Source organism: Microtus ochrogaster, chromosome 8 (genome assembly GCF_000317375.1).
Source record: "Microtus ochrogaster isolate Prairie Vole_2 chromosome 8, MicOch1.0, whole genome shotgun sequence".
NCBI classification, from domain to species: Eukaryota; Metazoa; Chordata; class Mammalia; order Rodentia; family Cricetidae; genus Microtus; species Microtus ochrogaster.
Genome location: NC_022015.1, coordinates 78,047,318 through 78,074,817, shown reverse-complemented (window position 1 = coordinate 78,074,817; position 27,500 = coordinate 78,047,318). Strand labels below are relative to the sequence as shown.

Genomic DNA, 27,500 nt, shown 5'->3' with positions numbered 1-27,500 from the left:
AAAATGCTAATTGACCAGTAACCAGGCAGGAATTATAGATGGGGCAGCCAGACTAGGAAAATTCTGGGAAGAAGAATGGAAGAGCGTCAGTTACCACCCAGACACAAAGGAAGAAAGATGAGAATGCCTGACTGAGAAAAGGTACCAAGCTCTATAGCTAAATATGGATAAGAATTATGGGTTAATTCAAATTGTAAGAGCTAGTTTCTAATAAGCCTGAGCAATAGACCAACCAGTTTATAATTAATATAAGCCTCTGTATGTTTATTGGCAACTATATGGCTGTGGGACTGGGCAGGGTAGAAACTTTCATCTACAGAGAGTGAACCACTGGGCCTGGCTTGAGCCTCAAAGCCCCCTCTCTGTGACGTACTTCCCCCAATAAGGCCACTCTTACTCCAGCAAGCCTATTCCTTCTAATAGTACCATTCCCAATAGGTCCATGGGGGCCATTTTTCTTCAGACCACCATACTATCAGATGACTGTATTTGAGACATGATAGGCAAATGACCAAGACCTGAAAAAGAGCAAAGAAGGAAGATAAATCTTCTTTACCATGAATGAAGTTATTATGCACTCATACAAAGTGAAGTTTCCTGCAGTCACTAGAAGCTTTACTTCAACAGAGATAAAACACCAGGATATATATTTTCAAGTTCTAGATAAAAGTCTATACATTTGTAATTTCTTTCCTGTCTATACATAGTTAATTAGGTGTATATCTCAAAAGAAAATTTATACTCTTTTAAACTTTAATTCTACTTCCATAACTTGAAAAACAATAATTTATGAACAAAAATATTAATATATAATAAATCATATTACTAAATGAGTGACAAACAGAAAATGTATATTAATACTGATTGACAAATTACAAACTGGCATGTTTATGAAATCAAATTATATGTAATCTTTTAAAATAATATGAAACAATATTTAATAATCTGGACAATGTTTGCATTATTTCATATATGTATAGGAATGAAAACAAGGAAGAAAACAACAGCAAACATTAAAAATATTAATGATCATTGTTTCTGCTTCGTGACATTACAGTGAACTTTATTTTTCCTGAGTACATTTTGGAAGTGTTTTGGTTTTACTTCTGGAATGCTAACTCTTGTTCTCTTTTGAACATACTAAGTTAAAATAAGGTGAAGAAATAAAAATGACAAAATTCTAAAATTTTGGTACAGACTTTCATACTTGCTAAGCACTAGATGCTCAATGTGCTCCTCAAGGAAGAGTTATGTTTTTATCACAATATTTTTATGCTTTTCTGAATACTATAAATTAATATTAAGACAGTTTTTCTTTGAAAAGTATAAAAATAATCTTTAAAAAATTCTCATCAGAATAAGTATTTAGGTGGAAGGTCAAAAAGAATTTTCTTTGGGGTTTAATGGGAGCCTAGTGCATTGTGGGGAATATTGGAGAAAGAATAGTGGACAAAGAAGGTTTGAACAGAAGTAGAGAATTGTTTCATGGTCATGCAAGCAAATGAGTAGCCCCAGAAAGCATTATTATACAATACTAGAAGGAATTATTTGAAATGTAGTCTCACAGTCTTGAGTTTTGAGGAAAGGTGATCACTTAAGACAACAGATTTATGAATTTTCTCTTAATGAAACTTGGTTACTATTTCTTAAACATTTGCTTAATTTATCTGAAAGGTTAACTTTGGAGAGCAATTTTATAAGGCTAACATATAAAAATATTTCACTGTTGTTAGTTGTTTATTTTCACAGAGCCTCAAGTCCAGTCTGGCATCCAATTCCCTATATAGTTGAGTATTATCTTTGACTTGTTATCCCTCTGCCTCCAGTTGCTAAGTGCTGGGATTACAAGCTCAAACCACCATACCTGGTTTTTCTGGTGCTGGGATCAAACCCAGGGCTCTGTATGTGGTAGGCAAGCACTCTACAAACAGAGTTTCATCTAAGCCCAGTAAATCTTCTTGTCATCAGGATGAACAGATAATTTTTCTCTGAAACGAAAGATCAGCACAGTAGCATATTAGTTACAGCTATGTCACTGAGAATCAATATGTTACAAAAGCAGTTTAAAGGAAGAAAGATCTATTTTAGGTTACAGTTTGGAAGTGTGCAATCCCTAGTGGGGAAGTCATGATGAAGTTTATGAGCACCTAGAGTGTACTCCAGGAAGAGAGAGCCTGCGACCCTGAGAGGGACTCACTTTCTTAGAGGCCTTGTAACCTCCCCAAACAGTACCACTAGCTGGGACCAAGTAATAAAATACACCAAGTATTAAAAGCCAAACTCTACATCAATGATAATATTTATGACTATGCAAAAGGAATGTCTTAGTTTCATTTCCTATGACTGTGGTGAAAATACACTCACAAGAACCTAACTTAACACTGAAAGGGTTTGTTTTGGCTCATGTTTTTGAATACCAGTTCATCCTAGCAAGAAAATATCAGTAGCAGCTCTGGTCAGATGGCATTTATAATCAGGATCAGAGAGCATGGATTCTAGTGTTCAGCTCACTTTCTCCACTTCACAGTTCAGAATCCCCTGCCTAAGGAATGGTGCTGCCCACAGTGAGTAGGCAGCCCTCCAATGAGAAGCATACAGACAAATCTAATCTACACTATTCTTTATTAAGACTTCTTTCTCTAGTGATTCTATATCATGTCAAGTTGATAGTAAAAAGTGAACCATCACAAGAAACTAGCCAGAAATTCCCAGAGCAATGTATGACATACCTTGTCATAATGTATTAAAACAAGTCAAACTGTGACCTATTTTTTTAAATAAAACTCACAACAGTTCCTGAATAAAGATCAAACAATTTTTCAGAAGGTAATACCTTTATAGACTTATTCATTCCATCACAACAATGAACCTTGTCCTGAAAACACTTTTGTATGGGCTTAAAACAGATTGAACTCTTAGCATTTAATTGTACTACCAATCAATACCTTCCTGAAGCATCATTCAGGGGGCTAACCTGACCAACAAATAACTCTGACTATGATTATGGCATGGAGGTTTGAAATTTAACTGCCCAATTGGGCTCTTTCTAGATTCTCAAACCACAGAACCTATGAGGTAAACTAAGTGCTTGCTTTAAACCACTAGTCTGAAGTGCTACATTACAAAACAGTGCATTTATACAACAGCTTCTTTCCCTCTTTTAAAATATTCTACACCATTTGTGCTGCTTCTGAAAGATGAAATTAGCCAAAGACACAGACATATCTTTGGTAATGCAATCACAGAACATAACTTCTTCAGATAGCAGTTGTATGTCGTTACTGGCTGCTTCTCTAAGGAAAAGAAGAGAGGAGAATGGAAGAGCAGCAGATACTACGTGATTATGCTCAGTCACGTGGCCATTAAGCACATTCCCTCTTTATTTCCTCTCAACAACTTGAGATGATCAAATGCCTGCCATTAAGTAATTGAACTAGACCTCCTTGTTAGCAGGAGGCTCCTCTTCCTGGATGATCTGCCATTGGCACAACATCCAAGGAGTCCAACTGAGGAGCAACAACAGAAGGGATTCTCAGCCCACTAATCCCAGGATCCTCTCTGAGAGAAACCCCTGGTGGTCTCCATAGTCTTTTCAGGAAAGCTTTAATAGCCAAATACATTAGCAAAGCTCCATGCAGCTGAAACCTCGTTAATCTTCTCCAATACACCCTGGTATATCTGCCACTTTACCACGGTGCATTAATATAAGTAAAACTAAAACACACTTACCAAGACATTGCTGCAACCAGAGCAAGGAGTGAAGAATGCGGGTACATTCTAGTGACTGATTTTCAGAACTGATTTATTAGTGTGGGCCTTTTCTCTCTGATTCGTGACTTTCAACTTGACATTTACTCAAACTAAAATCAAGCACACACTTGGAGAGTTTTCAAAAAATGGTGCGGTCCTCAACCTAACTCAGTGTTATCAGTATACTGATATCTTTCCATTCCTGCTCTTTCCAACTCCACCTGCCTTTATCATTTCTACTGGAATAAAGAAATTTCTCATCATTAAGTGAACACCAATCCTAGTAAAGTTTCCTGTGAGTGAAAAAGACAAAGGCTTGTTTCTTCCATCACTATGGTTCCCTTTGAGAGCAGCTAACATTTTTAAATGATGCAGCCTGTTGTCATTTATAGATCTTTGGGGATTGAAAATAGAGATTACTCTGGGGTTTGGAATGATCATAGAAGTGTGTCCTGATTACATCTGAAAAAAAAAAGGCAATCAGTAATCTTGGAAATTTAAAGGTAGCTTAAGTATTCCCAAGGTATTTAACTGGTTTCTATGGTGACAGTAATAAAAATGCCCACTGAACTTGTACATTTCCCTTTAAAATATTGTGCTTAGATTTTGTAAACTAGATAATACAATCTTAACCATTAATCAACATTAAATATTTCCTGGTGGTTTTATATAATAATAACCATGTCTTCAGCAAAACGAGACTGTATTCTTCATATGTAAATTACACAAAGGACACTTCTTGTAGGAAACCAGTTATACCACAATGATTCTTACCAGCTTTAGCATCTGCTTCTTTAAGAATAGATTCTTTTGTTACCTATGCTATCATTTGATCAAAGCTTTCTATGTCTGTTTATGTTGTTTCTTACCTATTTTCATGAGAAAACATAAAATCATTCATGATAAGAAAAATGCTTAAAAGAAAAGAAGAAAGGAGGCCATGGCCTTTGTGGGAATCCTGACATGACTGAAGATTGGGTATTGAACTTTATGGTGAGGATCCTACTTCCTTTCTTTAGGAATGTCTTATTTTTGAGGTAATATCATATAATTGTTAACATCTTGTTTCTGAGTGTCCTATAACCTTGGACCCACTTTCTTCTTGCCCTCTCTGTGTCTCATTATGTAATATTATATCACCGATACCCTAACTGCTTTTTTTCTTCCTCCTTCCTGCTCTCTTTTCTAGAAGTTTACTTTTCTTTCTTTCTTTTTTCTTTTCCTTCCTTCCTTCCATCCTTCCATCCTTCCTTGCTTCCTTCCTTTCTTCCTCCCTCCCTCCCTTCCTTCCTTCCTGCCTTCTTTCCTTCCTCTCTTCCATTCTTTCATCAGAAATACACTTGTAACTTTACCACTCGTTATGAGGTGGCTCTGTGGATGTTCACACAAATAAGAGCAGTGTATACCATAGATGGCATTACTGCTGACTATTTGTGTGACACTGAGTGCTATACTTCTTTGCTCTGAGCCCCATCTCCTTACCTGTCAAATGCAGGTATCAAGGTCTATCTGAGATAGTATTAGTTTTAATACAATTGACTTGTTTTCTGTCATAGCATGATGCCCCATGCAAAGTTCATGCTCAGTAAATATCAACCTACTTACTGTCACTCTCCTTATAGAGGCAATAGAGGCCCTAAAATATTCAATGAGCTATATATACATTCAGAGCACCACAAACACACCTGACAGAGAAAAATTTCAAATCTAGGTCTCTGAACCCAAGTCTTCTGACATTAACTGTTACTCCAGTGTATATGACAAAGTTCCCAGTTTTTCAGAATATTAATATTCTTTCCTAAAACCACCTTTTTTCTCTCTCAGTAAGTAGGGCATACCTCCATGGTGACAGAATCAGATGTAGTACTAGCTCTTCTTCACAACAAACCTATGCTGCATGCATGGTCAGCCCTACTCATTATGGCTGTATAGGTCCAGGCATCCCCTTCGTAGAGGGCCCGCATAGTCCTCAGCAGTGGGAGCGGAGACTCATGGAGACATGCTCTTCTAGGATGTGGATGCTGTAAGTGTAAGGGAGGGGACTGCTTCACAGTTATCTCACGGGACCCAACTTTGGGTGTCGTATATCATTCTCTTCCTTGAATTGTCTTCCCAGGAGTGTAACCCAAATCTTTTCATTTAGTTTCACTATTGAGCATTTCCAGAAAGAATTCTCATTATTGTTACGTGTAATGATAATTGGAAGGTTTTTCCCATGGACAATAAAGACATGAATGAGAAGGACTATGTGTGCTGCTTAAAATTCCTTTTTCCTAAAAATTTCAAATTTCATTTTTAAAAAAGGAAAAATGATCAAATTAACTCGGAGAATTAACTTGGGAATATAATGGCAAAGTTTCCCAGCAGTTTCTCAGGTCACTAGTAGATGGCCTATTACAAAAATGATGTCTTCATCTCTTAGCATTAAATTGCACTGTTTTGTTTTAACAAACAAAGATGGTGCATTATGCAAGCTTCACTGGGCTGAGAGAATGAAATATAGGATGAGTGGCTGTCTTGCTGCTGTATTACTACAGACTCTCTTCTATCAACGCATATGTGGTTGAGATTTTCTTCATTTCATCACCTCCTTCCCCTTCTTTCACTATTATTTCAGCTTCAGTGACTTTTCTTTCCTTGGTCCTTCTGGGATCTGTAATACTGTCCTACAAAGAGCTGTCAATTGATGAACACTTATTGTCCTCACCCTCAGCTAGAGAGGAGGATGGTGCTTATCCCACACTGGGAATAGGCAGTTTTTCCATCCACATTGGTCAGCAAATTACTTCCTTGCTCTGATTACATTTTGCTTAATTCGTTTTTAATTTCTAGGCCAGAGGCTTGCAACTGAATTCTTGTTTCATTTGTAGAGAAATATATTTGTGCTTGAACAAAGCAGAGTGTCTATTGATTGTTTTTCCCACTTTGTCATTTTCAGGGTCATTATGAAATTCATTTGTTATACACCTGTGATGTGGCCATTTGGAGCTGAGCTAAGACTTGAGAGAGGCAAGAATGATATTCCCCAGAAGCAACTGTATTCCCACTGCTTGAGTCCAGCCTATAAATGACAAACAGCAGACAAAGGAACAAACAATTCATGCATAACACATTAACTGAACGCTGTCTACATTAAGATCAAGGCAATGATGGAAAAATATATACCCAGAAGTAGCGATATTCCCCTTCTTAGCCCAGCTTTATCTAAGCTGATAAATGGTCAAATTATAAAGCAACATACTTAGGACAAAATTGTAAAACTGCCTCTCACAGCACCCCCGTGTCTGCACTCTGTGCGCTGGCACCCAGTTTGCGAGATTCGGGCAAGGGAGCTGGAGGTTAAAATGCACAGACACACACAGAGACAGTGACACGGGCCATCCTTGAATTCCCCAAGAATGTTCCCTTTATTGTGTTCAGGGGCAGATTATATAGAGATAGCCACACCCCAACCAAACCCACCAGAAACCACTCTCCTGCCATCAGGAACTCCTGAAGGTCTCATGCTCAGAGCAGCTGTAGGCACTCAGATCAGGGGATTACAAGAAATTCAGGATCTGGGGTCTCACTGCTCCCAACATAAAACTAAATAATAGTAACATTTCCATGGCAACTGAGACCACCGTAGATGCCTGGAAGGATCATAAAGTTGTCTGCCAAGTTTTGAAAATTGTGTCATGGAGCCATATGGTGACTCTAGAACAAATCAAAGAGTGAGATGCATTTAAATTTGTGACAGTTCTTGTATTTGTGTGCATATGCTTTTGGACAAGCACATGCCAGGGCACACATATGGTATTCAGAGAACATCAATTGTCTTCTTCCACTACGGGATCGCATTCATGTAGTCAGGCTTAATGGCAAGCACCTTTACCCAATGAGCAATCTTGCTGGGTCACATTCAATTTTTGACTACCCTAGGCTGTCAGAAGGAATACTACTAAAGGAAGAAGGAAGTGATGTATTTGAAATCTATAAATTGTATTTCATGTCCATTTGTCACATCTAGGAAAAGCAAATAAAGTTTCTTACTCCTTCTGAAGTAGATGATGAATGATTGCTTATAGCTGGATTGCAGGAGCCGGCATTGCAGTTATTGACTTCCTATGGAAAACAATTCATCCACAGATGCAGTCAGTACCATGTCTGCACACCCCGTAAGGCCTAGGTAAATGGGTGCTAATCACCCCGAGTCCATCTGAACATAGAATAATTACTCCCGTTCAGAGCAATCTCTTCCTGTTGTCTATCCTGCTGCTGTCCAAGCAGAGCAGCAGAGACTGTGAGAGACCTGAAATCTCGATGCTGCAGGAACCCCTGGGTTATGTTAAGTGGAAGGCACTTATTAAATGATTCATTTATTCATTTGTAAATTCATCAGTGTGCTCACAAAAGTATATGGACCTGCTACGTAATAAGGTTTTTCTCAGGTAGAGTGCCTTCCCCAGAGAGCTGCTTGCTGAGAGTGTGAAAAAGATAGGATTAATGACTTTTGAAACGTTCTTCTGAAAGCCTATTTACCTCATTAGCCAGAATGGAGATTAAACATGCCACTCCTTTGAAGACACATGAGGAGTCAGAAGAAGGTAGAGAGCCATCTTGAGCTCATTGAAAGCAAGAATCCTGTAACGTGTAAAGAAATGCAGTCTAAGGGGAAGATGGCTCAGTGGAAAGATTGCTTGCTGCATGGGCATACAGATTCCTGGCCCTTGTCTTAAAAACTGGAGTCAGCAATCTGTACCTGTAGTGACAGCCTGGGATGGTGATGGTATGAGCATCCCAGGAGATTGCAGCCTGACCTAATTGACAACTCCAGGATCCATGTAAACACTGCCTCATAAAATAAAGTAGAGAACAACAGACACACCTATCATTGTCCTGTGGCCTTTACACACACACACACACACACACACACACACACACACACCCCACACAAATAAATAAATCTAAATAGATAGTTAATTAAACAGATAACAGATAAATGATTAGGGAAATATGTAAAAATGAGAAGTGCAATCTGATATTTTGGAAAGTAGCTCATTGATTTGAATGTAACCATCTTGAAAATACTGATTTTTTGAACAATTTCGTGAGGAGACATAACTTATTTTGGACCAGCAACACTACCTATGTCTGAAGACTGAATTATATTCATTATGAATTTTTCCATATATGTTAAACATTTTCTATGTAGATCTTGATTACTAAATTACTTATTAATTTATATACTTTTTGTAACTGGAAAAAAAAGGAAGACAAAGCTCAGTTCATTTGAGGCAAAATCATGAGAGAATTTAAGGCTGAAATAGCAAGGTTTCCTTAATCATCTAGCAACTCATTAAGGATGCATGGCATTCCAATCACTGCACTAAGTACATCCTAATTATTTGAAGGTTGTGATTAAAGTATTAAAATATGTTGTACTGTCTTTGTAGGAATAAATTTTGCACTTACCTGTATGTTTGCAACCCTTGGCAAAATTGCATAGGTTGTAATTTTAAATAAAAAATATGAATACAAATCAACTTTATGATGTAGTTAGTGTATAGGTATGGATCAAGATATAACTTTAATTTCTTGATCCATATATATATATATATATATATTTATATTGAGATTGCATCAGGATGATGAAAACAAAATTAGGTAAACAAAGACAGATCCACACTAACATGGTTTTTGAGAGATGTGGGCAGAAGGTGGCTTTTGTGGTCCAGACTTGCTAGTTTTACAGGGAATCACCTACCCTCCGGACAGTTTCAACATGCAAATTCCCAAGTATAAGCTTTCATGGAAATATTGAACAGAGAAGATGGGTTTTGGAGGGGCAAAAAAATAAGAGCCCCAATCCCTCATAGATTTATCTATATGGAAATAAATATCCATAAATTAAAAATTATTTGAAATAGTTCAGGCTCTTACTAATGTTACAGGGGGATACGACATAGTTTCAATAGCCTGGTGAATTTAGAGAATGTATACATATTAATTTAGTTTTGGTAAACAATAAATAACAATCACTTTCTCTTGGGGATATTTTGTAGTCTTAATTTGAGTTGTATTTTTTTAAATTTCCTTATTAGGGGAAGCAGGTTGTGAAATGATAAGACAGAGCATATTCTTGTTAATTGGAAACTGGGAAACAACAAAGTGAGGGGAACATCACCTGGCTTTACACAGCGATGACTGTAAAGCCAGGCCTCTTCATAGTATCATGAAAATAACGTTTTGGCAGTAGGACAAGAGGTTGTTACACTTTACTGTCCATTGTAGTTAGGTACACAAGGCGGTATGAACATTTGATGGCATATTTGTGTTTTGAAATACGACAGCCTTCTTTTAATGTCCCAATAAATATGAAATCCTCTGGAAATATTCCTGTCTAGTTAGGAGCCATCTAAACGTCCTCTTTTATAGTGTGCAATAGATTTTAATGAAGCCATGTGAGCTCGTTCTTAGCAGATTACCTGATGGCCCCACATCAGTCATCAAGTAGACCAAGTTGTCTGGTGAACATGAGGTAGACAAACTCATAATGTAGGGATAAGTCCCGCCCCTTAGGGGGCGTGTTCGCCTTGGGCTAATGTCCGCTCGTATTACAACATCATAATGTCTGTCAGAATTTAGGGACAGTAGGCAGTGTTTCATGCTGTTTGAAGGACAGCCGACTTCGATTTTGCATGTTTCCTACCTTTCTCCTTTGCCAACAACCAAAGAACTCCTCTCAAAACTTGTGTCTTCTCCAAGAAGAAGAGGAATGTTAAAGAACCTTGTTCATTCTGAATAGCAGCAACAGAATCCAGCAATGGGTCTGTTATGCACAACTTGGACCATGTGTGGTGGCATCGTATCACTTTCAAAGGTGACATGAACTATTATTAGGTTTCAAAATGAGTGCCTCCCAATTGAGGAGTTTGTATTTGCCTAGCATTCTGGCCCTTTATATCATGATTCAATATATCTCTCCCCTTTATCTTTGTCTTCTAATTCCTCCAGCCTTTCCCCCTTCTTCTTTTGTTCTCTTCTCCCATCCTCCCTTCCTCCCCCGGCTGCTGATAAATCCAGACTGCAGTGATCCCCCATCACATACCCATACATTGAGCACATCTCTCATACTGAACCAGGCTTAGAGAATACAAATCAATAAGTTGACAGGGAAGAAGTCAATGGGTAGAGTTAAGGCAGGCTGTCTACAAATGTTAGGTGTGTACTTTGATGGAGCCAAGGAGACCTATAGAGAGTTGGAAATGAGGTACTTCATCACATATTCCTAGAGGCAGAAAATGAGAGAAAACAAGCAGTTCTCAAGGCAGCTCATTTATCTTGACTCTATTGCGTTATTCAGAATGCTCTGGCCAAGGGTAGGCACCCTAACAAGAGTGCAAAACAAGCACCTGAAGCTATGAGCTTACACAGATTTATAGCCCCTGGGTAAAAGATGGAGAAGTAGTCTAGCTATGCTTTCTGTGAAGCTCACATTCATATCTTTGCAAACTTTTAGAAGCACATTTCCAAGTCTACAAGATTGTTTTTAAAACCTTCCTTCCTTCCTTTCTTTTCTCTTTCCCCTTCCTTCCTTCATTCCCTTCCTCCCTTTCTTCCTCATCCCCTCCTTTTCATCCATTAATTCATTTATTCATTCATTCATTCATTTGGCATATATCTGTTGAGTGTATAATATACGGCGAATTTAGTCTAACTGCTAGGAATACACCTCTGAGCAAAAGATACACCCTGAATCTTGTAAAGCTTACATTGCAGTAAAATATATAAAGAAAGAAACAAAATAAATGAATAAATAATACAGCAATCTCGAAAGTAAAAATAGCAGTCAAATTAAATAATATATGCGTTAATATTCTTTTTTTGATGACATAATTCATGGCTGTCAAAGAGACAGGCTCCCCATGAAGGTGATTCTTCATTTGAAGTGTGGTATTAGAACCAGTGTGCAGGTATATTAGTCAGCTATTGCTGTGCAACAAGCAGCCATGCCCACACTCACTGGCTTACACTTTAGCCATTTATTGATCATGCATGAGCATGTAAGTTGACTGAGGACCGAATGGTTTAGGTGTATGCAAGTGTCAGGTTCTATTGTGCTTGCTCCATTTGGCTCTCATCCTCCTGAACAAGAGGTCCCCCTGAGACATGTTCTCATCATGTTTTAATTCTTTTCCAGAGTCAGGGTCCACTAATATCTTATTAAACAAAGGAAGTCACTTTTTGTCAACCAAAATTCTGAGGTGGAAATACTGCCTACCAGGGAGCTCTGACCAATGTATGGATTTACAAATGATGGCAACCTGAGGCCAGTAATTCACCCTATCATGGGAGGTGGGTTTAATTGTACCCCAGCACAAGGGGCTTGCATCTTGATGCAGGCAAAAGGAAAAGCATACCAAGAACTCACAGTGTACAGAAAGATGCATTGCCTGTTACAGCTTTGCAGCACAGGGGTTATTTCTAAAGCAATGCTGGGAAGATGATGCATATCCATAAAGAAGAGCATTTGGAGGGTGGGCTGCTGAGGAAAACATACCTGTGCGTGCTCAATCTGTGGTCATATGTAAGGATGAAATATGGCAAACACATTTTGGGAAACGCTTAGCTCAAGATCATGGATAAGAATGGATAAGAAAAAATGTGGTACATTTATACATTGGAGTACTACACAGCAGAAAAAAATAATGACAGCTTGAATTTTACAGGAAAACGGATGGAGCTAGAAAACATTATTTTGAGTGAGGTAACTCAGACACAGAAAGACAGTTATCACATGTGCTCATTCATAGGTGGTTTTTAAACATAAAGTAAGGAAAGCCAGCCTACAAAACCACAATCACGGAGAATTTAGACAACAGTGTGGATACAAACTGAGACTTAAATAGATATAATCTACATGAGAAGTATAAAATAGAAAAAGACAAGATCTCCTGAGTAAATTGGGCGCATGGGGACCTTGGGGAGAATTGAAGGCAGAAAGCGGAGCAGAGAAAAATGTAGAGCTCAATAAATATCAATAAAAAAAAAAAGGAAAGAAAAGAACTGGGGAGATGGCTCATCGGGTAAAGGTGCTTAATGCCGAGCCTGATAATCTGGGTTCAATGTTCAGATCTCCATGATAAAACAAAAGAACCAAAACCTGAAAACTGTCCTTTGACCTCCCCCTGTGTTCCATAGCTCATGCATGGGTGCACATAAGTAAATAAGAAGAATACCATTTTCATTTAAAAAGAAAAAGAAAAAAAGAGCTGCAAAAAGAGAAAACAGCTTCTAAAAAGTCCTACAAAGGGGAAGAGAGTATGGTCTTCTGATTTTATCTCCTTTTTCTGACCAGTTAGTTCCTCTGTGTTTGTCAAATAATACAGTGTTGAAGCATTGTCTGAGGTAGGAGAATCAACACTGCGGAGTGCAGGTCCTTGTGGCTGAGCCTCTCTTCTTCCTTGTGTATCTTGTGTCAGTGTGGTATGGCGCCCAGTTCAGTGTCATGCGTTGTAATTTGCAAGCTTCGCTTTCTGTTGCTTTCCCGCAGATTATGTTACTCACGGACCCGGAGATTGAGAGCAGTTTATTGATCAGCTCAGATGAAGGGGCAACCTATCAAAAATACCGGCTGAACTTTTACATCCAGAGTTTGCTCTTCCATCCGAAGCAGGAAGACTGGATCCTGGCATACAGTCAAGACCAAAAGGTGAGCACACTTGCCATGCTTGACACAGCGGTGCACACCTGCCCCGGAAAAGGCCACTGGTTACCCATCTGGAACTATCATCTCACTGATCCTTTCTTTTTCCTGTTCTCTTCTGTGCAGTAGCCTGAACTCAGTGCATGAGAACATCTCAGGTTGCTTGTCACAACTATGCAAATATATGAAAAAAATATACAAAAGAAAGTTCAGATATCAAGTGAAATCTTGTAGAGAAACAGTATAAAGCTTGGATGCCATGTTAGCCACCTTTCCATCAAATATCTGAACTAATTCACCTAAAATATGACAATATGCATTTTAGTTGATAGCACTGGAGATTTCAGTTCCTCGGTGAGTGATCTTCTCTTTGGGTCTCTAGGAAATCGGTCCATCACAGTAGGGGCATAGCCCAAACTCTCCTATTCCCTATCAACTAGGGCAAAAACATAAGACTGGGTAGTCCAGAATACCACAGATTCTTTGGGAAGTAACCTAATGGCACCTTGGTGAACCTCACATGCCAAAGTTCCACAAAACCAAGAGAGAAAAGTTTTAGCACAATTTGGTCGACCTTCAGCACTGTAACAGAAAATTGGAGGCACCAATTTTCATGGAATTTGAGGATGTTTTGTGAGTTTAAATCAATGATCATTTTCTTAGTTCAAGACCTATTGCTTTACCCACAACCTCAAAAAGCAGCTACTTTACTAAGGCTTCAGAATACCATTAGGTGACTTTTAAAAAGTGAGAAAGATGTTCAGAGGTCAGTATCCTCTTTAGGCTTTTATCTTACAGATTTCCTTCACTTGGTAGCAACACGGAAGAAGTCCACTTCTTCTAAATCATTAGATGAAGTTGTACTACACATGTATTCAGTTGCATGTGTATGCTCCATAAATAATGTACTACATCTTAACTGTTCTCTATTATCTATTGTATGTAGGTACTATATCAATGCATGTTTTTTTTGTCTTTAAAATTCTTAAACAGTTGCATAGAGTATAAGGCTACCAAATTGACAAGTAAAATTGTAATGGAAAAGGTAATTATTCATGTAGGTAAAAATGAGATAAACTTGAGTCATAAAAATTCAAATGAAAACAGGTGAGATACTGGCATTCTTTTTATGTAATCTATTATTCCACAAAATCATCTGAAAATTCTTTTGAGAGGCATCATAGCTTACATATTACATGTTCTTAAAGAAATATTGGGTTTCTGTTAGTTGGAGAAGATACTAAATGTGTTGGATAGATTTATTGTCAACACAAGCTAGAGTCACCTAGAAAGAAGGAACCTCACTTGAGGGATTGTTAAGATTATATTGTCCTGTATCTGTATCTGTAAGAGTGTGTCTTGATTGTTTATTGATATGGGTGTGCCAATTCCACCATGGACAGTCTCTTCTCTGAGAAGGGTAAGCCTGATCTCTATAAGATATTTAACTAAGCATGAGCCAGTGAGTGAGCCAAAATGTAAGCCAGCAGGCATTTCTCCCTATAGATCCTAACTTGACTTCCTTCAAGGATGAATTGTGACCCGAAAATGTAAGCCAAATACATTCATTCTTCCTGAAGTTATATTTTTGACAGAAAGAAAACTGGAACACTGGTGTTTTCTTTGTTTGGGCTGGTCTCAATATTTGAGGTTCTCCCTAAAGGCAAAGAAAGGTTGTAAGCAATTTCCCAAGGTCTCTAGTGATATGGGCATTTTGAAACAAGCAAACTAGCATCACAGAATTGGAGTTTTATTCATACTGCCCTACTACCAAATAAAACTCACATTAAGCCTAAAAACAGGAAAGGTTTACCATTAGTCTTTTTTCTTCTTAATTAGCCTGGATACACTTTCACACAACGTTCAATTTTGCACCTGGAGTTGAGCCGCCATGTGTTTGGTGTAATTATTATGTGAAGACTGAGCTGGGGTGTCTGCCATTTAATCTACTGTTATCGTATTTTATTCAGCTCTAAGTTAAGTTAATTTTACCCCATGATGCCTGAGGCATAGTGCAGGGCAGATTCACTTGGATAAGTGAAAATTAACACCTTTGCAATTATGCTAGAGGAGATGCCCTGAAATATAGCCCCTGAGGACCCAGTACTTCATGCTTTCTAAAATCACTCTGAACAAGTAGATAGCCCCGGAGGAATGAGGACACCTAGGCAGAGGTCCCAACTCAGCCACTTATAGTGAGCAGTATTTGCTGCTCTTTTGAAATAAAGCATTTTCTTAAATACGTTTGTATAGCTAGTTATGTTTTTTGCAGGTCCACATTCCACGCGATGGAAAATAGTATTAGACTCTTCATCTTTCTTTGGTTGAAGTGTTGACTTACAGAAAATGACATCAAGCTTTAATTCATACAGACTTAGAAGATTTATAGATATGACTTAATCTAACATTCTCTAAAAAGTCAGGGAACCTACTGATGCACAACCATAGTGGCTACAAAAATTATATGAACTTAATAACCAAAGTTCAGATGATAAAGGTTTAGTGACCTTTTGGCTTATAACCTTTAGAGGCTATAAGAAATTACTCCAGTAGAGCAAAAATATGACAAACCTGTTGATAAGGAGCACACTTTTTCTTCTTAAATAGAGGAAGAAGAATCTCACAAATAAATAATTTTATAAAGTTGGAAAAGTAGTATTTACAGAGTAGAATTTCCATCAAAAATAGAACATTGGCAAAGCTCACTATAATACACTAGACTTGTGGAAGGTGATCCTAATGTTCATGGTTTGGTCTAATGGCAAATGTGGCTGTTTGTCTCCCTAGTTTAAAGCCTTTGAAAAGTTGGGTCAGGGCTGATATACTCTGAACTATGGATTCTAGGGTTAAACATAGAAATGTAAGGATGAGTTAAGATTATGTGAGGGTCTAGACCAAAGGTTTATGAGGATAGGCTTGATGAATCCTTTGCTTTCAGAGCTTAAAGAATCCTGATCAATCTTTATTCTATATAATGTGAGAAATTCAAAATCAGATGATCCAACAAATGGCATCATAAGACAATTTCAGTTGATTTCATGTGTGGATGTTGTAGAAACAATAGAAAAAAAAACCTTTGCATGAAATTTTGTGGAACTCTCACTTTTGATAGTGATATTTTGAAGTGAACATGTGAACAGAAATAGTCTTTCTACTTTTGTCTCTGGTTTTGCAAGAGAAAATTAAGGATAAATCAGTTATGTGGTGGGACTAGACAATCTGCTGATGTGTGTAGAGAACTGGAAAGACTTCAGTGTCTCAGGACTTACATCAAGGTGTGAGGAGCGTGGCATTATCTGGACGGGAAGTGATCTGGCACCATCTGAAAACTCAACGGTACTCTTGGGAGTTAAGTGAAGAGGGCCTGCGGCCCACCAGGTGGGGTCAGTGATGCTGGTATCAGAGTTCTGGCAATCACTTACAAACCGTGGAATTTTTAGAACTTATAAGATGCAGCTCTGGGTACCAAGGAGATCTTCCTGTTGGCATTGGTTGATCAGCATCTGTGAATTTTAGGAAAGAGGAACATTTGTTCTTGTGTATAAGTATTGTTCATCAGTTTTTCTCTGTGACAGCTGCTAGTGCTGCTGTTGCCAAGCTCTCAGCTAAGATCTTAGCCCCAGAGCAAGCTTTCCATCTGCTGGATGCAGTTTCATGTCAAATTCAAGCAAACATAAAGGAACTGAGTCCTATAAAAACACCGTGGTGAGGGGCTGGCACCCATACAGCTTGTTTAAGAGCACCGTCCTTGCCCCTCCCTCTTCCCTTACTTCCTATCATCTTTGTACTTTGGGGCATACTTTTCTTCTAAATGTACAGATATTTTGTTTTTCTCGTTTCTATGACATTGATTGTTTTCTGTCCTTCAAGAAATGAGACTTTTAAGACCCTGAGAGGAGGATTTGCAGCTGTGGTCTGAAGAATGCTCAAGAGGTCCGAGATGCCTTTTTGTGCATCGTACTGAGTGCACAAACACCGTGTGGAGGCTTTTGATGTGAGCGTTAGACCGACCTCAAAGACTTCTGTTGACCATATTGTTATTTTCTTTCTGGAACACGATAGAGATTTACTGGCCACCAGTTCAATGGAAATTTCAAACGAATAGCTGCTATTTAACCTTGGAGCATTTTTTATGCCCAAATGTCCTCCTCAGAATTAAGAGGATTATACTGTTTTCATAGCTTAGGATATTTCTTTTTCTTAGATGGTAAAATCTATTGAGGATATCAAGTATTTCAGTGGTTGTGTAGTAGATGTTTTCAAAAATAAACTGATTGGAGAAAAAGAAAATTATGATTATGAATGGGATTTTATAAGGATTTTCCTGCTCTATTTCCTGTGTTCACAACATACAGAGGGGAATTCCACATCATGAGGGAACCAAATACATAGGGGTCCAGTCACCCTGAATTCATATTTGACTACCGATATTGACTTTGGTTTGACACAGGAGATTTAAGGCAAGAGGTAGGAGATATGCAGATTTAAGCATAGTCAAAGTGTGCACTGTTTGATCACTAACTCAGTTCTGATTCAGCAAGATAGTCACAAAATGCCCTAATTATTGTTGTCACAAGAGATCACTATGGCTCTCAGGATGTCACTTCTGATTTGTGTTGTAACCTCATCATAATGGATAATAAATGCCAGAGAGGAATCTGCCTGTCCCTCCTCATTCTGCTGTTCCCAGAATCCAAAGCGACTGCAGGTTTTAGGGTGGTGATTTACCTGCACCTTCATCCTTGAAGAAACATAAGATAATTAGACAACTACTCCTTGAGGGAGTAACATGAATGTGTGCAAAGTTAACAGATTATCCACACTAGAAGAGAGACACAGAATGAAGGCAAAGATGTCAGCTTACTCTTGTTTTGGTTAGTCTATAGGACAAAGTGAAAAATCAATGTTTTGGTTATAATTGTACTAAATTTATTTACTTATTTATATATATATGTGTGTGTGTGTGTGTGTGTGTGTGTGTGTGTGTGTACCTGTGTATATGTGTTTGTGTACTGCTGTGTTTTTATTCATGTTCATGCCATGGCAGGTATGTGGAGGTCAGAGGACAAATTGTGGGCTTTGCCTCTCTTCTTTCCCAAAATTGAACTTGGGTAATATGGTTTACCTTTACCTGGTAAGCTACTCAGTACTTTATTTTATTTATTTTGATTGGTGCTTTTTAATAGCATAGGCTCCAAAGTACCTTTTCCAGATCGTCCCAGACCACTGGTTCTAATGCTAATAGGTTCTAGAAACACTGAAATAATTGTATCCACAGATAATGTTTCCCAACTATCTCATCCCTTAGCCCAGACTGGTTGCACATCAAGTTAATATGGTTGCCTAGATAATGCTCTACTGAATGGACGTGCACCATTCTATGCATTCCACAAATGATTGACAAGGAAAAAAGATGCAAATTGAAAATGTGAAGGAAGTAGTCTGAATACATAGAAAGAATTCATGTTGTAACAGGACATGATTCCTCAATTTCTCAATGGTCTATGAGATGACATACCATTGGGAAATCCCGTGGTTTCTAAGACAACATCAAATTTAGTCATCAGAGCCCTAACCCCTAGATATCTTACTGCGCTGAATCACTGTGGACAATATGAAGAAGCCCATTGCATTTACTATAGGGACTTGAGAGTGCTGCTCTTTTCTGTACCATTTGTTTATTTCTGCAGCTTAAGCAGAAAGGACATTTTGTCCTCTTTTTATGTGTGTGAGAAGAGGACAGACAGGAGAATGGGCATACATTCCCTTATTTTAATGCCTGTTTCCCTCGACTTTCTTCCTTAATACAGGAAGCCTCCCAAGGAAGCCTTGGCAGCAGGCTGAGGCTGCCAGATTACATCTTTATTTTAATTTGGCAATAAACTAGTGTACAAACTGTGCTATAAAACATAGCCTCCAACAGCATCTCTCAGTCTGTCTTAAACACCTCACTAAACATGATGTGTTGGGAAACATTCGAAACGAGAGAAAACAAAGAACAGATGTGACTGTAAGAAAAAAAAGAGAAAGAGGAACAGGAGCAAAGCAGAAGAATGTGCACATACCTCAGCCAGGAGGAGCAAGCCTCTCTGTGAGGGCTTCTTTTGGAGGAGCGATTTGCTAAGGGGACAATACCCCACTATAGTGCTGCAGAGTCAACATGAATGCTGCCAGGGCTAAATAGCTTCTGTAGAGACTCCTGCCTTCTTCACCTGCCTGGCAAGGCCTCCCTCCTCAGGCAATTGCAGACAAAGGCCTCCTGCCACTGACCTTCATTCAGTTCAAGCAGCTTCCTAGCTATCCCTTTGCTGTATACATCCAAAACCCACCAAAGCCAGGGACTGTCTTCCTACTCGGACAAGTAGCAAACTGAAGAGGACAGTGGCTGGGCAGTGTGCATGTGTTGAGCAGATGGGAATTCACAAAGGTGCAGGGAGCATGCAGCATGCAGCTTCAGCCTCTGTCTTGCTTCACGGGATGACAGGGCCAGTGTCCAGACCTCCTGGCTATTTGGGAGAAGTAATCAGGCTTCATTTGTCATTTTAAATATATATTTTAAAATGTACATGTGTTTATAACTTACTCAGAAAATTTTAAGATGTGTGTTATGGTGGATAAAGAAACCCTATCACTACCCTGAATTGGTCCCCAAGTCATTTTTTATTTTTTCTTCTTCCTTTCATTTTTTTCATTTTCTTTTATTTTTGTAAAATTTAATCAGAAGATTTTAATTTGTTTTATGGTTTTTAAACATTAGAGTTGAAAAGGGAATCGCTTGGGAAGGTGGGGCAATGGGAGAGTTGAGACAAGAGGGAATAACACTGAAGCAGATCAGATCAAAGTCTTGTCTATGCATTTATGAAAATGTCAAAATGAAACTGATTATTTTGTACAATTAATACATGCTTATACAAGCTAAAATATTTGCATTCAAATGACTGATCTGTTCTGTACCTGAAAGACAAAGCATTTAAGGCAATTTTGTAGTACATGATTTATTTTGTTTATAAATTTATATTGTACCACTTTGACCTTTATGAATGTTAAGTTTAATATATAAAATAATGCATTGCATAGCTGTATTGTCAGAACAAGTGTTCTTATACTTTGTTCTCACTTACTTGCCTGCCCCAATGCCTTTCCAGTATCCCCTCCCTCACTCTGCCTAATTCTCGTTTTTACCCAGTCAGTCCTGTCTTCTCTTGCCCTTATGGAAAGGACCAGCCACTCTTTATATCCGATTTAGTTCCTTCCCTAAGTTACTAAGCCAGCACGCAGCAGCCTCAAGTTGGGTTGTGACAAGAGGATGAGTATCTTTTGTTTGTATGTTTGTTTGTTTTTCATACTAATCCCAGCTCTCCTCTCGCCCCCCCTCCTGTCCCACCCAGCTTCTTCCCACCCCACCCTTCATCTGATCTTCAGAGAGGGTAAGGACTCCCCTGGGAATTCAAATATGCCTGGCCCTTCTCACTGAGGCAGAACTAAGTCCTGCCCCCTCCCCATCCCACTCCACACCTAGGCTGAGCAAGGTGTCTCTTCATAGAGGATGGGCTCCACTAAGTCAATTTATGCATCAGGGTTAGATCCTGGTCCCACTGTCAGAGGCTCCACACACTGCCCAAGCCACACCATTGTCACCTGCATTCAGGGGGCCTAGTTCAGTCCTATGCAGCTTCAGCAGTTATCAGTCTAGATCAGTGAGCTCCCATGAGCTGGGGTCAGCTGATTTTGTGGGTATCCCCCGTCATGGTCTAGACCTTTTTGTTCATATTATTCTTCTTCCCTTTATTTGAGTGTACTCCAGGAGCTTGGCCCAGTTGTTAACATGGCCTTATGTCTTTCTAGTACTTTCACTAAATGTAAGGTACCCCCTTTGTTCTGTATGGTGCTCTTGGATCTCCTAGCCACCTTCCCCTAGTAAAAGAGTCTGATGCTACTAAAGAATATTTCACCTGAAGTACATCTTAGGGCATCTCTCTGCAGAGCTGAGAAAGAGCCTTCATTATTTGCGACTCCCTTGTTCCTGCTTTCCCTGTGATCTTTCCTGGTTTGAGTGAGCTACCTTGGAATAGTCAGCCCTAAACGAAATGTCTCCATCAACATGCGCCCCCACCCCAAGAGCTCAGGAAACCCTATAGAAGACGGGGTGAAAAAGGCATAAGAGCCAGAGGGGAAGGGGGATATAAAAGAAAACAAAAGCCTTTACATCGACATGCAAAAAGCTCATATGACAACAGAAACTGAATTAACATGCACAGGGACCACACAGGTCCACACCAGATCATCTGCATATTATTATGGCTTCCAGTTTTCAGTGTTTTTATGGGATTCCAGAGTGTGAGACCCAGTGGGTCTCTGATTCTTTTGTCTTCTTTTGGGCTCTTTTTCTTCTGTTGGTTTGCCTTGTCTAATATGATTGTGATAGTTTTTGTTAAATCTTATCATAACTTATTTTTTTTTCCTTAAATGAATGCATGAATGTATGAAAACCTAGCAAGGGAGAGGGAAAATCAGTTTCCTCCCATGGAGTGACATTGGTATGTCAACCACTCCAGGACAGGCCTCATGGTCAAGAGTAATTGACCAAGATATAATTGGTCCACATTTTTTTTGTGTGTATGCTTTTATTTGGTTACAGTTTGGTAGTTTTTTGTTTTCATTTTTCTTTTGGAGAGTGGTTTTGTTTTGTTTTCTTGGTTTTGTTGTTGTATTAGAATTTTGTTTGTTTTTTAAGATACAACTTAAAGTTGAATAGGTCAGGGGAAGAGGATCTGAAACAACTTAGGGGAAGAGAAGAACATGATCAAACTATATTTAAATTTAAAATTTGTTCTCATGGGGCTGGAGAGATGACTCAATGGTTAAGAGCACTGGCTGCCTTTCCAGAGGACCCAGGTTCAAACACTCCCAGTACCCACATAGCCGCTCACAACTGTCAGTAACTCAGTTTGGATCAGGAATCCAACACCGTCACAAAAAATAGCTTAAAATTAAATAAATCATTTAAAAAAATTTGTTCTCTCCCTTTTCTGTCTCTCTCACACACATACTCATATAAATGCACACATATATTTTGAAATCTAGGTTCTACTGCTGAAGGACACCCTGAAGCATTTGTTTGTCTGAGTATGGTTTATTTCAGATAACATCATGATTTTCTTCTTTCGTTTTAAAATGAATTATTTGTTATTTATTTATTTATTTAGTCCTAGATGCAGTTTCCCCTCCTTCTCCTCCTCCCAGTCCATCCAGTCCACACCTCCCACTCTGTTCCCACCCCCCAATCCAATCCTCCTCTGTTTCTGTTTAGGAAAGGGCAGTTTCCCCATGAGTATCAACAAAACATGGCATATCAAGTTGCAGTAAGACTAAGTACCTCCATACACATTAAGCCTGGACAAGACAGCCCAGTATAAGAAATAGGGTCCCAACGAGTCAGAGGTAACCCTTGTTCTCCCATTAGGAGTCCCAAAGAGGCCCAAGCTACACAACTTCAACACACGTGTACAATACCTAGGTCAGTCCCATGCAGGCTCCCTGGTTGTTGGTTCAGTCTCTGTGAGCCCCTATGGGCCCATGTTAGTGGAGTCTGTGAGTGAATTTTCTCATTGTGCCCTTGAACCCTCTGACTTCTACAATCTTTCCTTCCTCTCTTTTGTCAGATTTTCAGAACTCTGCCTAATGTTGGCTGTGGGTCTGTGTCTGTTTCCATCAGTTTCTGGATCAAATTTCTCTGATGGCAATTGGGCTGGACACAAATCCAGTCCCCAAAAGTGGCTAGTTCAGGCTATCTATCCACTATTGCTAGGAGTCTTAGCTGGGCTCATCCTTGTAGATTTTTAGAGATTACTTTGGGCCAGGTTTTTACCTGATCCTGAAATGCTCCTCCCCCTTTCCCAGTAGTCTCCTTCAGTACGCTTGCCCCTGTTTTCCCCAACCTAATAACTCATGTTCCCATCCCCACCTACGCTCAGTATACTCAGGAAATCTCTTCTATCTCCCCTTCCCAGGGAGATCTGGGTGTCCCCCCCATGAACCCATCTTGTTACCTAGTGTCTCTGTGTCTGTGGATTATAGCAAGTTATCCTTTAGTTTATAGCTAACATATACTTTTATTTGTATCCATTTTCCTACAAATGTCATGATTTTGTATCACCTGTTGTGAAGCTATGACAGCCAGAAATCCACATAGTAACATGTAGGGAGAGCCCGCTTCATTCCTAGTCCCTTACTGGTGCTGAAGGATTACAGTTATGACCTAGGTGAAAATAGAGAGCTACAGATCTGGAACTGGAGTGAGCCCCAGACAGGACCTACCACAGAGGAACCTCTTTCCAGAGTGTGAGGTGCGAACAGTTCTTGGAGAGCGCCTCTTCAGTCATTCAGTAAAAGCAACCATGCAACTGGAATGACTAGAAGCCAGATGAAGCAGGGCAAGGTGCTTGGGAAATATTATTGATTAAAATGGCATTGAACCATTAAATATCAAACTATTGATATCCACAGTAATTCTACTTCTTTTTGTATAGGATAGGCAGCCTCTTAATGTCAAAATGGTGAAATAAAGATAGACCAGTGGGGCTCGAACTGAATAACAATTTTCCCATGATTTCTGTATAAGCATTAACAAAATTGGTATTTACCTAAGGCCAGTGCATTTGCTGGAGGTGCTGCTTTAAGTAAAAAGACACTTGCTTATTTCTGTGCAGTAAGTTGGGTCTGCTATACCATGCTGATTTGGCAAGACTTCCATGTGCTTGAAATTTCCCAATGACAGAGCTGATTCCTAATCTCATGCATATGTAAATAAGTTAAGTATCTAAGCTAAAACCTGGCAATTAGAGTGGAAACCAAGGAGCTCAGTAAATGTCAACCCTGATCCTTGTTTATAAAACAAATTCTCAAGCTGAAATGCCATCATATGCAAACAGGAATGGCCTGTGTTCAATGAGGGTACCTTGTTAAGCAGGTTATATCATCATTGGCAACTGCTACCCAGAACAGTTTGATCTATCTGTTCCTGAGGATTTGAAAGAAATTGACCACAGGAAGAAAGATAAATGGAAATTTCAAAGCAGTTCATTGGTATTAATACTTGAATAGACAGCACCATCCTACTTAGTGGCTTAGAGTGGATTCATGGAAATGGAAGAAATATGTTTGTAACTTTTAAGTCAGTTCTTTTCTATCCTAGGTAATGCTTACTTGTCTTTAAGAACCTTGTTGCACAAATTCTATTTCTCTGTCTCTATCTGTTGGCCTGTCTGTCTCTTCTCTCTCTCTCTGTATGTTTAAATTACTTTTATATCTCAGTGCATAGCAAATATCTCCAAATGAAAATAACTTATGGCCACACATTGACCTTTCCTTCCTTGGCAACCCTATTTTCCAATGTCTAATCCCTGGTCCTCAGAGTGTCGATTCCAAGGAAGGGGCCTTTGACAGACGTCAGCAACAGCCCAGGAATAACCAGTGACAGGTTTGATAAATCCTGCCACAGGGGAGATTGATGGAGCCTGCAGCATGTGTCATCATTTCCAGTCACTCTTCATCAAAACCTCCTGCCTGCTCGTCCTCGGTGCTCCAGCCCTCTATCTTGCTGATACTTGGATCCATTCAGCATTAGCTCCCCATAAGTTGTTAAATGATGGGATTTGCTTGTCAGACTCCATCAGTTCCGTCTCATCCTAATTTGTGCAAATGGTAACAACAGACCTCTTGATGGCGACCAAAGAACACAAATATTATTCTTAATTTTGCTGCTCTTTTTATTTTTCTACCATGACCCATTCTCCTGAAGCTCCCCCTTCCCCCAATATCCTCAATGTTTAGCAACATTAATCACCCTCCGGAGTCCACATTTAAGGACTTTATATATGATTTTTTTCCTTTTTAAATAAGCTACCCTAGCACTCCGAACAAATATATAATACATAGTTTGTGGTGACCCAGAAAATATAGTCTATTTTGGGAAACATCTGCTTAGGTAGGACTGTGAAGGGTTTTGGGGTGGCGGTTGAGGTTCTGTCCCTGGAGATATGCAGTACCACCCAGATAAGGTTATGTTTCCCCAGTCTCAGTGATGCTTTGTGGATGGAATTTATGCACTGTGGGCTTTAGTCTCCTCCTATGTGGAGTTCAGAAACTTTTGGCACCATGGAAAACCATAGTGTCATTACTTACCTCTGAAACCTGTTTCTATAGATGGACGCCTTTCGCTCTTGTTAAATATGGTAGGAAAAGGGAGCTTGTTATTTGCAACACCTCCAGTCTGGCATCAAGAATTTATTTTAAGCCCTTGAGGTGCCATCTCCTTCTTGCTGAAGAACAGCAAGAATTGGAGAGCCAAGAGGTGGATGAGTGCTTTGTCCCAAGGCCATCCCCAGGGAAGTTTTTGGATGAGGCAAAATAAATAGAACTGGCAGGCTTAGCTTTTAGCCTTCTCAAGAAGTGCAATTTACAGGGCCCCCTGCCTCCAAAACGTCAAGGGCACAGCACAAAAGAGAAGTAAGTAATCATGAGTCCCTGAAAGGAGCCCACTGCAGGAAGCATGCCACCAGCTTAAGCCCCTTGAAGAGCTGTGTGGGAGAAGCCCAGGAAACTGTTGGCTGACTGTGGAAGTTGGTCTAAGAGGCTTCTGGAGAAAGGCATCTAAACACCATCAGCCAAAGTCTTAAATCGTGTTATCACAACTCTCGGCTTGCCTGTGATTATCTCTGCACCACTATCTACGGAAGTGGCCTCCTCCCATCACTTTCCTAGTGGCAAAGTGAGTGTGCACTTGTCTATTCTCTTAAAGGGAAGATAGCCTCATCTGATTTTGGAATACTGAAAGATATTCCAGGACAGTGGGAGCTGCAAACATTTGTGTAAGAAAGCTGAATTTCCCTTTTACCATATGAGAGGAATCCCTCGATTTTGATTGAACCAATGTGTAAAAGGAGAAAGGACTTTAGAAAGTGGCTGCCTTATCCTCTTCTCTGGCCGCATTTTTGGGTATCTTAGGAAGTTATTGCAAAGCCCGTGCAGCTCATCCCTTCTCATGGGCACACTCTTGTGTCCTTCTGCCGCAGTCTTCTCTATCACACTGGTCCATCATCCAACTCACAGCTCCCGGGGCTTGCAAGCGATGACTTCATTGACACCTGAGAGTTGGCTAGAGATCACAAGAAAACTACCCCCTTGGTCCTGCTGCCTTGCGTTTTTATCATCACCATTCCCACAACAGACAAAAGCAGACATGAAAACAAGCCAATGTGAGAATTCTGCCCATTGTAAACCCTAGAAGAGAGTTGTGGCAGGAAAGAGAAGTGTTGACAGCCCCAGAACAGGTGACAATAAACCTTGAACATGGAGGAATGATGGGCTTTTGATCATTATGTTGTGTTTGCTAAAGCAGGGAAGTAATCTGAGCTACTGTACAGTGATTTTAGTAAAGAAAGGTTTTCTGCCTCGCGTTCTTAGTTAGTCAGACTCTCTCCCTTCTGCCGATTAGGCATTTCTACTCTTTCTATTTTCCCCAGATTTTATTTCAAACAATGTTAGTAGAATAAAATCAAAGACTACATAAACATTATTTCTGAGCGCAGGGCAGAAGCTGAGTAGCTCCTAAAAGTAGCTCAAATGTTCTCCTTTTTTCTTCCCCTCCCTCTCTTTCCTAGAAGCTTGGCATTGTTGGAGAAAGCAGCTGCTGTTTTCTTGCGTGTGACAAATAGTAATGACACTTCTCAGTTCTGTGTTCTGACACTCAAAGAAACCTTGGAGCTGGAGACAGGCTGGGAGGGAAATAAATCTTATTTAGGTGCTGCCAACACTATGAATTTTATTAAGGTGCACTGCCTTCTTCTTCTTCTTCTTCAGGAAAAGCCATTGCACTTCAGTGGAGCCTGAGTCAGGGCTCTTCTCTTTGTTCAGGACTTTGCTGTCAGACACAGCAGGTTTAATTAATATATTAACATGAATGGCTGAGAGTTGTTGTTTTTATCCTTTCTTGCTGTAACACCATGCTGGACAATTAACTTCCCAGGGAGAAAATGTTTGAAGAATATTCACAGTATATATA

General features: G+C 39.4%; 1 protein-coding gene across 4 annotated transcripts in view; it reads left to right on the top strand.

Moving 5' to 3' along the window:
• Sorcs1 (sortilin related VPS10 domain containing receptor 1) overlaps window positions 1-27,500 on the top strand; it is a 506,327-nt gene that overhangs the window by 302,686 nt on the left and 176,141 nt on the right. For all 4 annotated transcript variants that reach the window (XM_005352454.2, XM_005352456.3, XM_005352453.3 and 1 more), the window contains exon 4: window positions 13,286-13,444. In XM_005352454.2, the coding sequence (XP_005352511.1) occupies window positions 13,286-13,444 (159 nt within the window). The remainder of the gene's footprint in view (window positions 1-13,285; window positions 13,445-27,500) is intronic.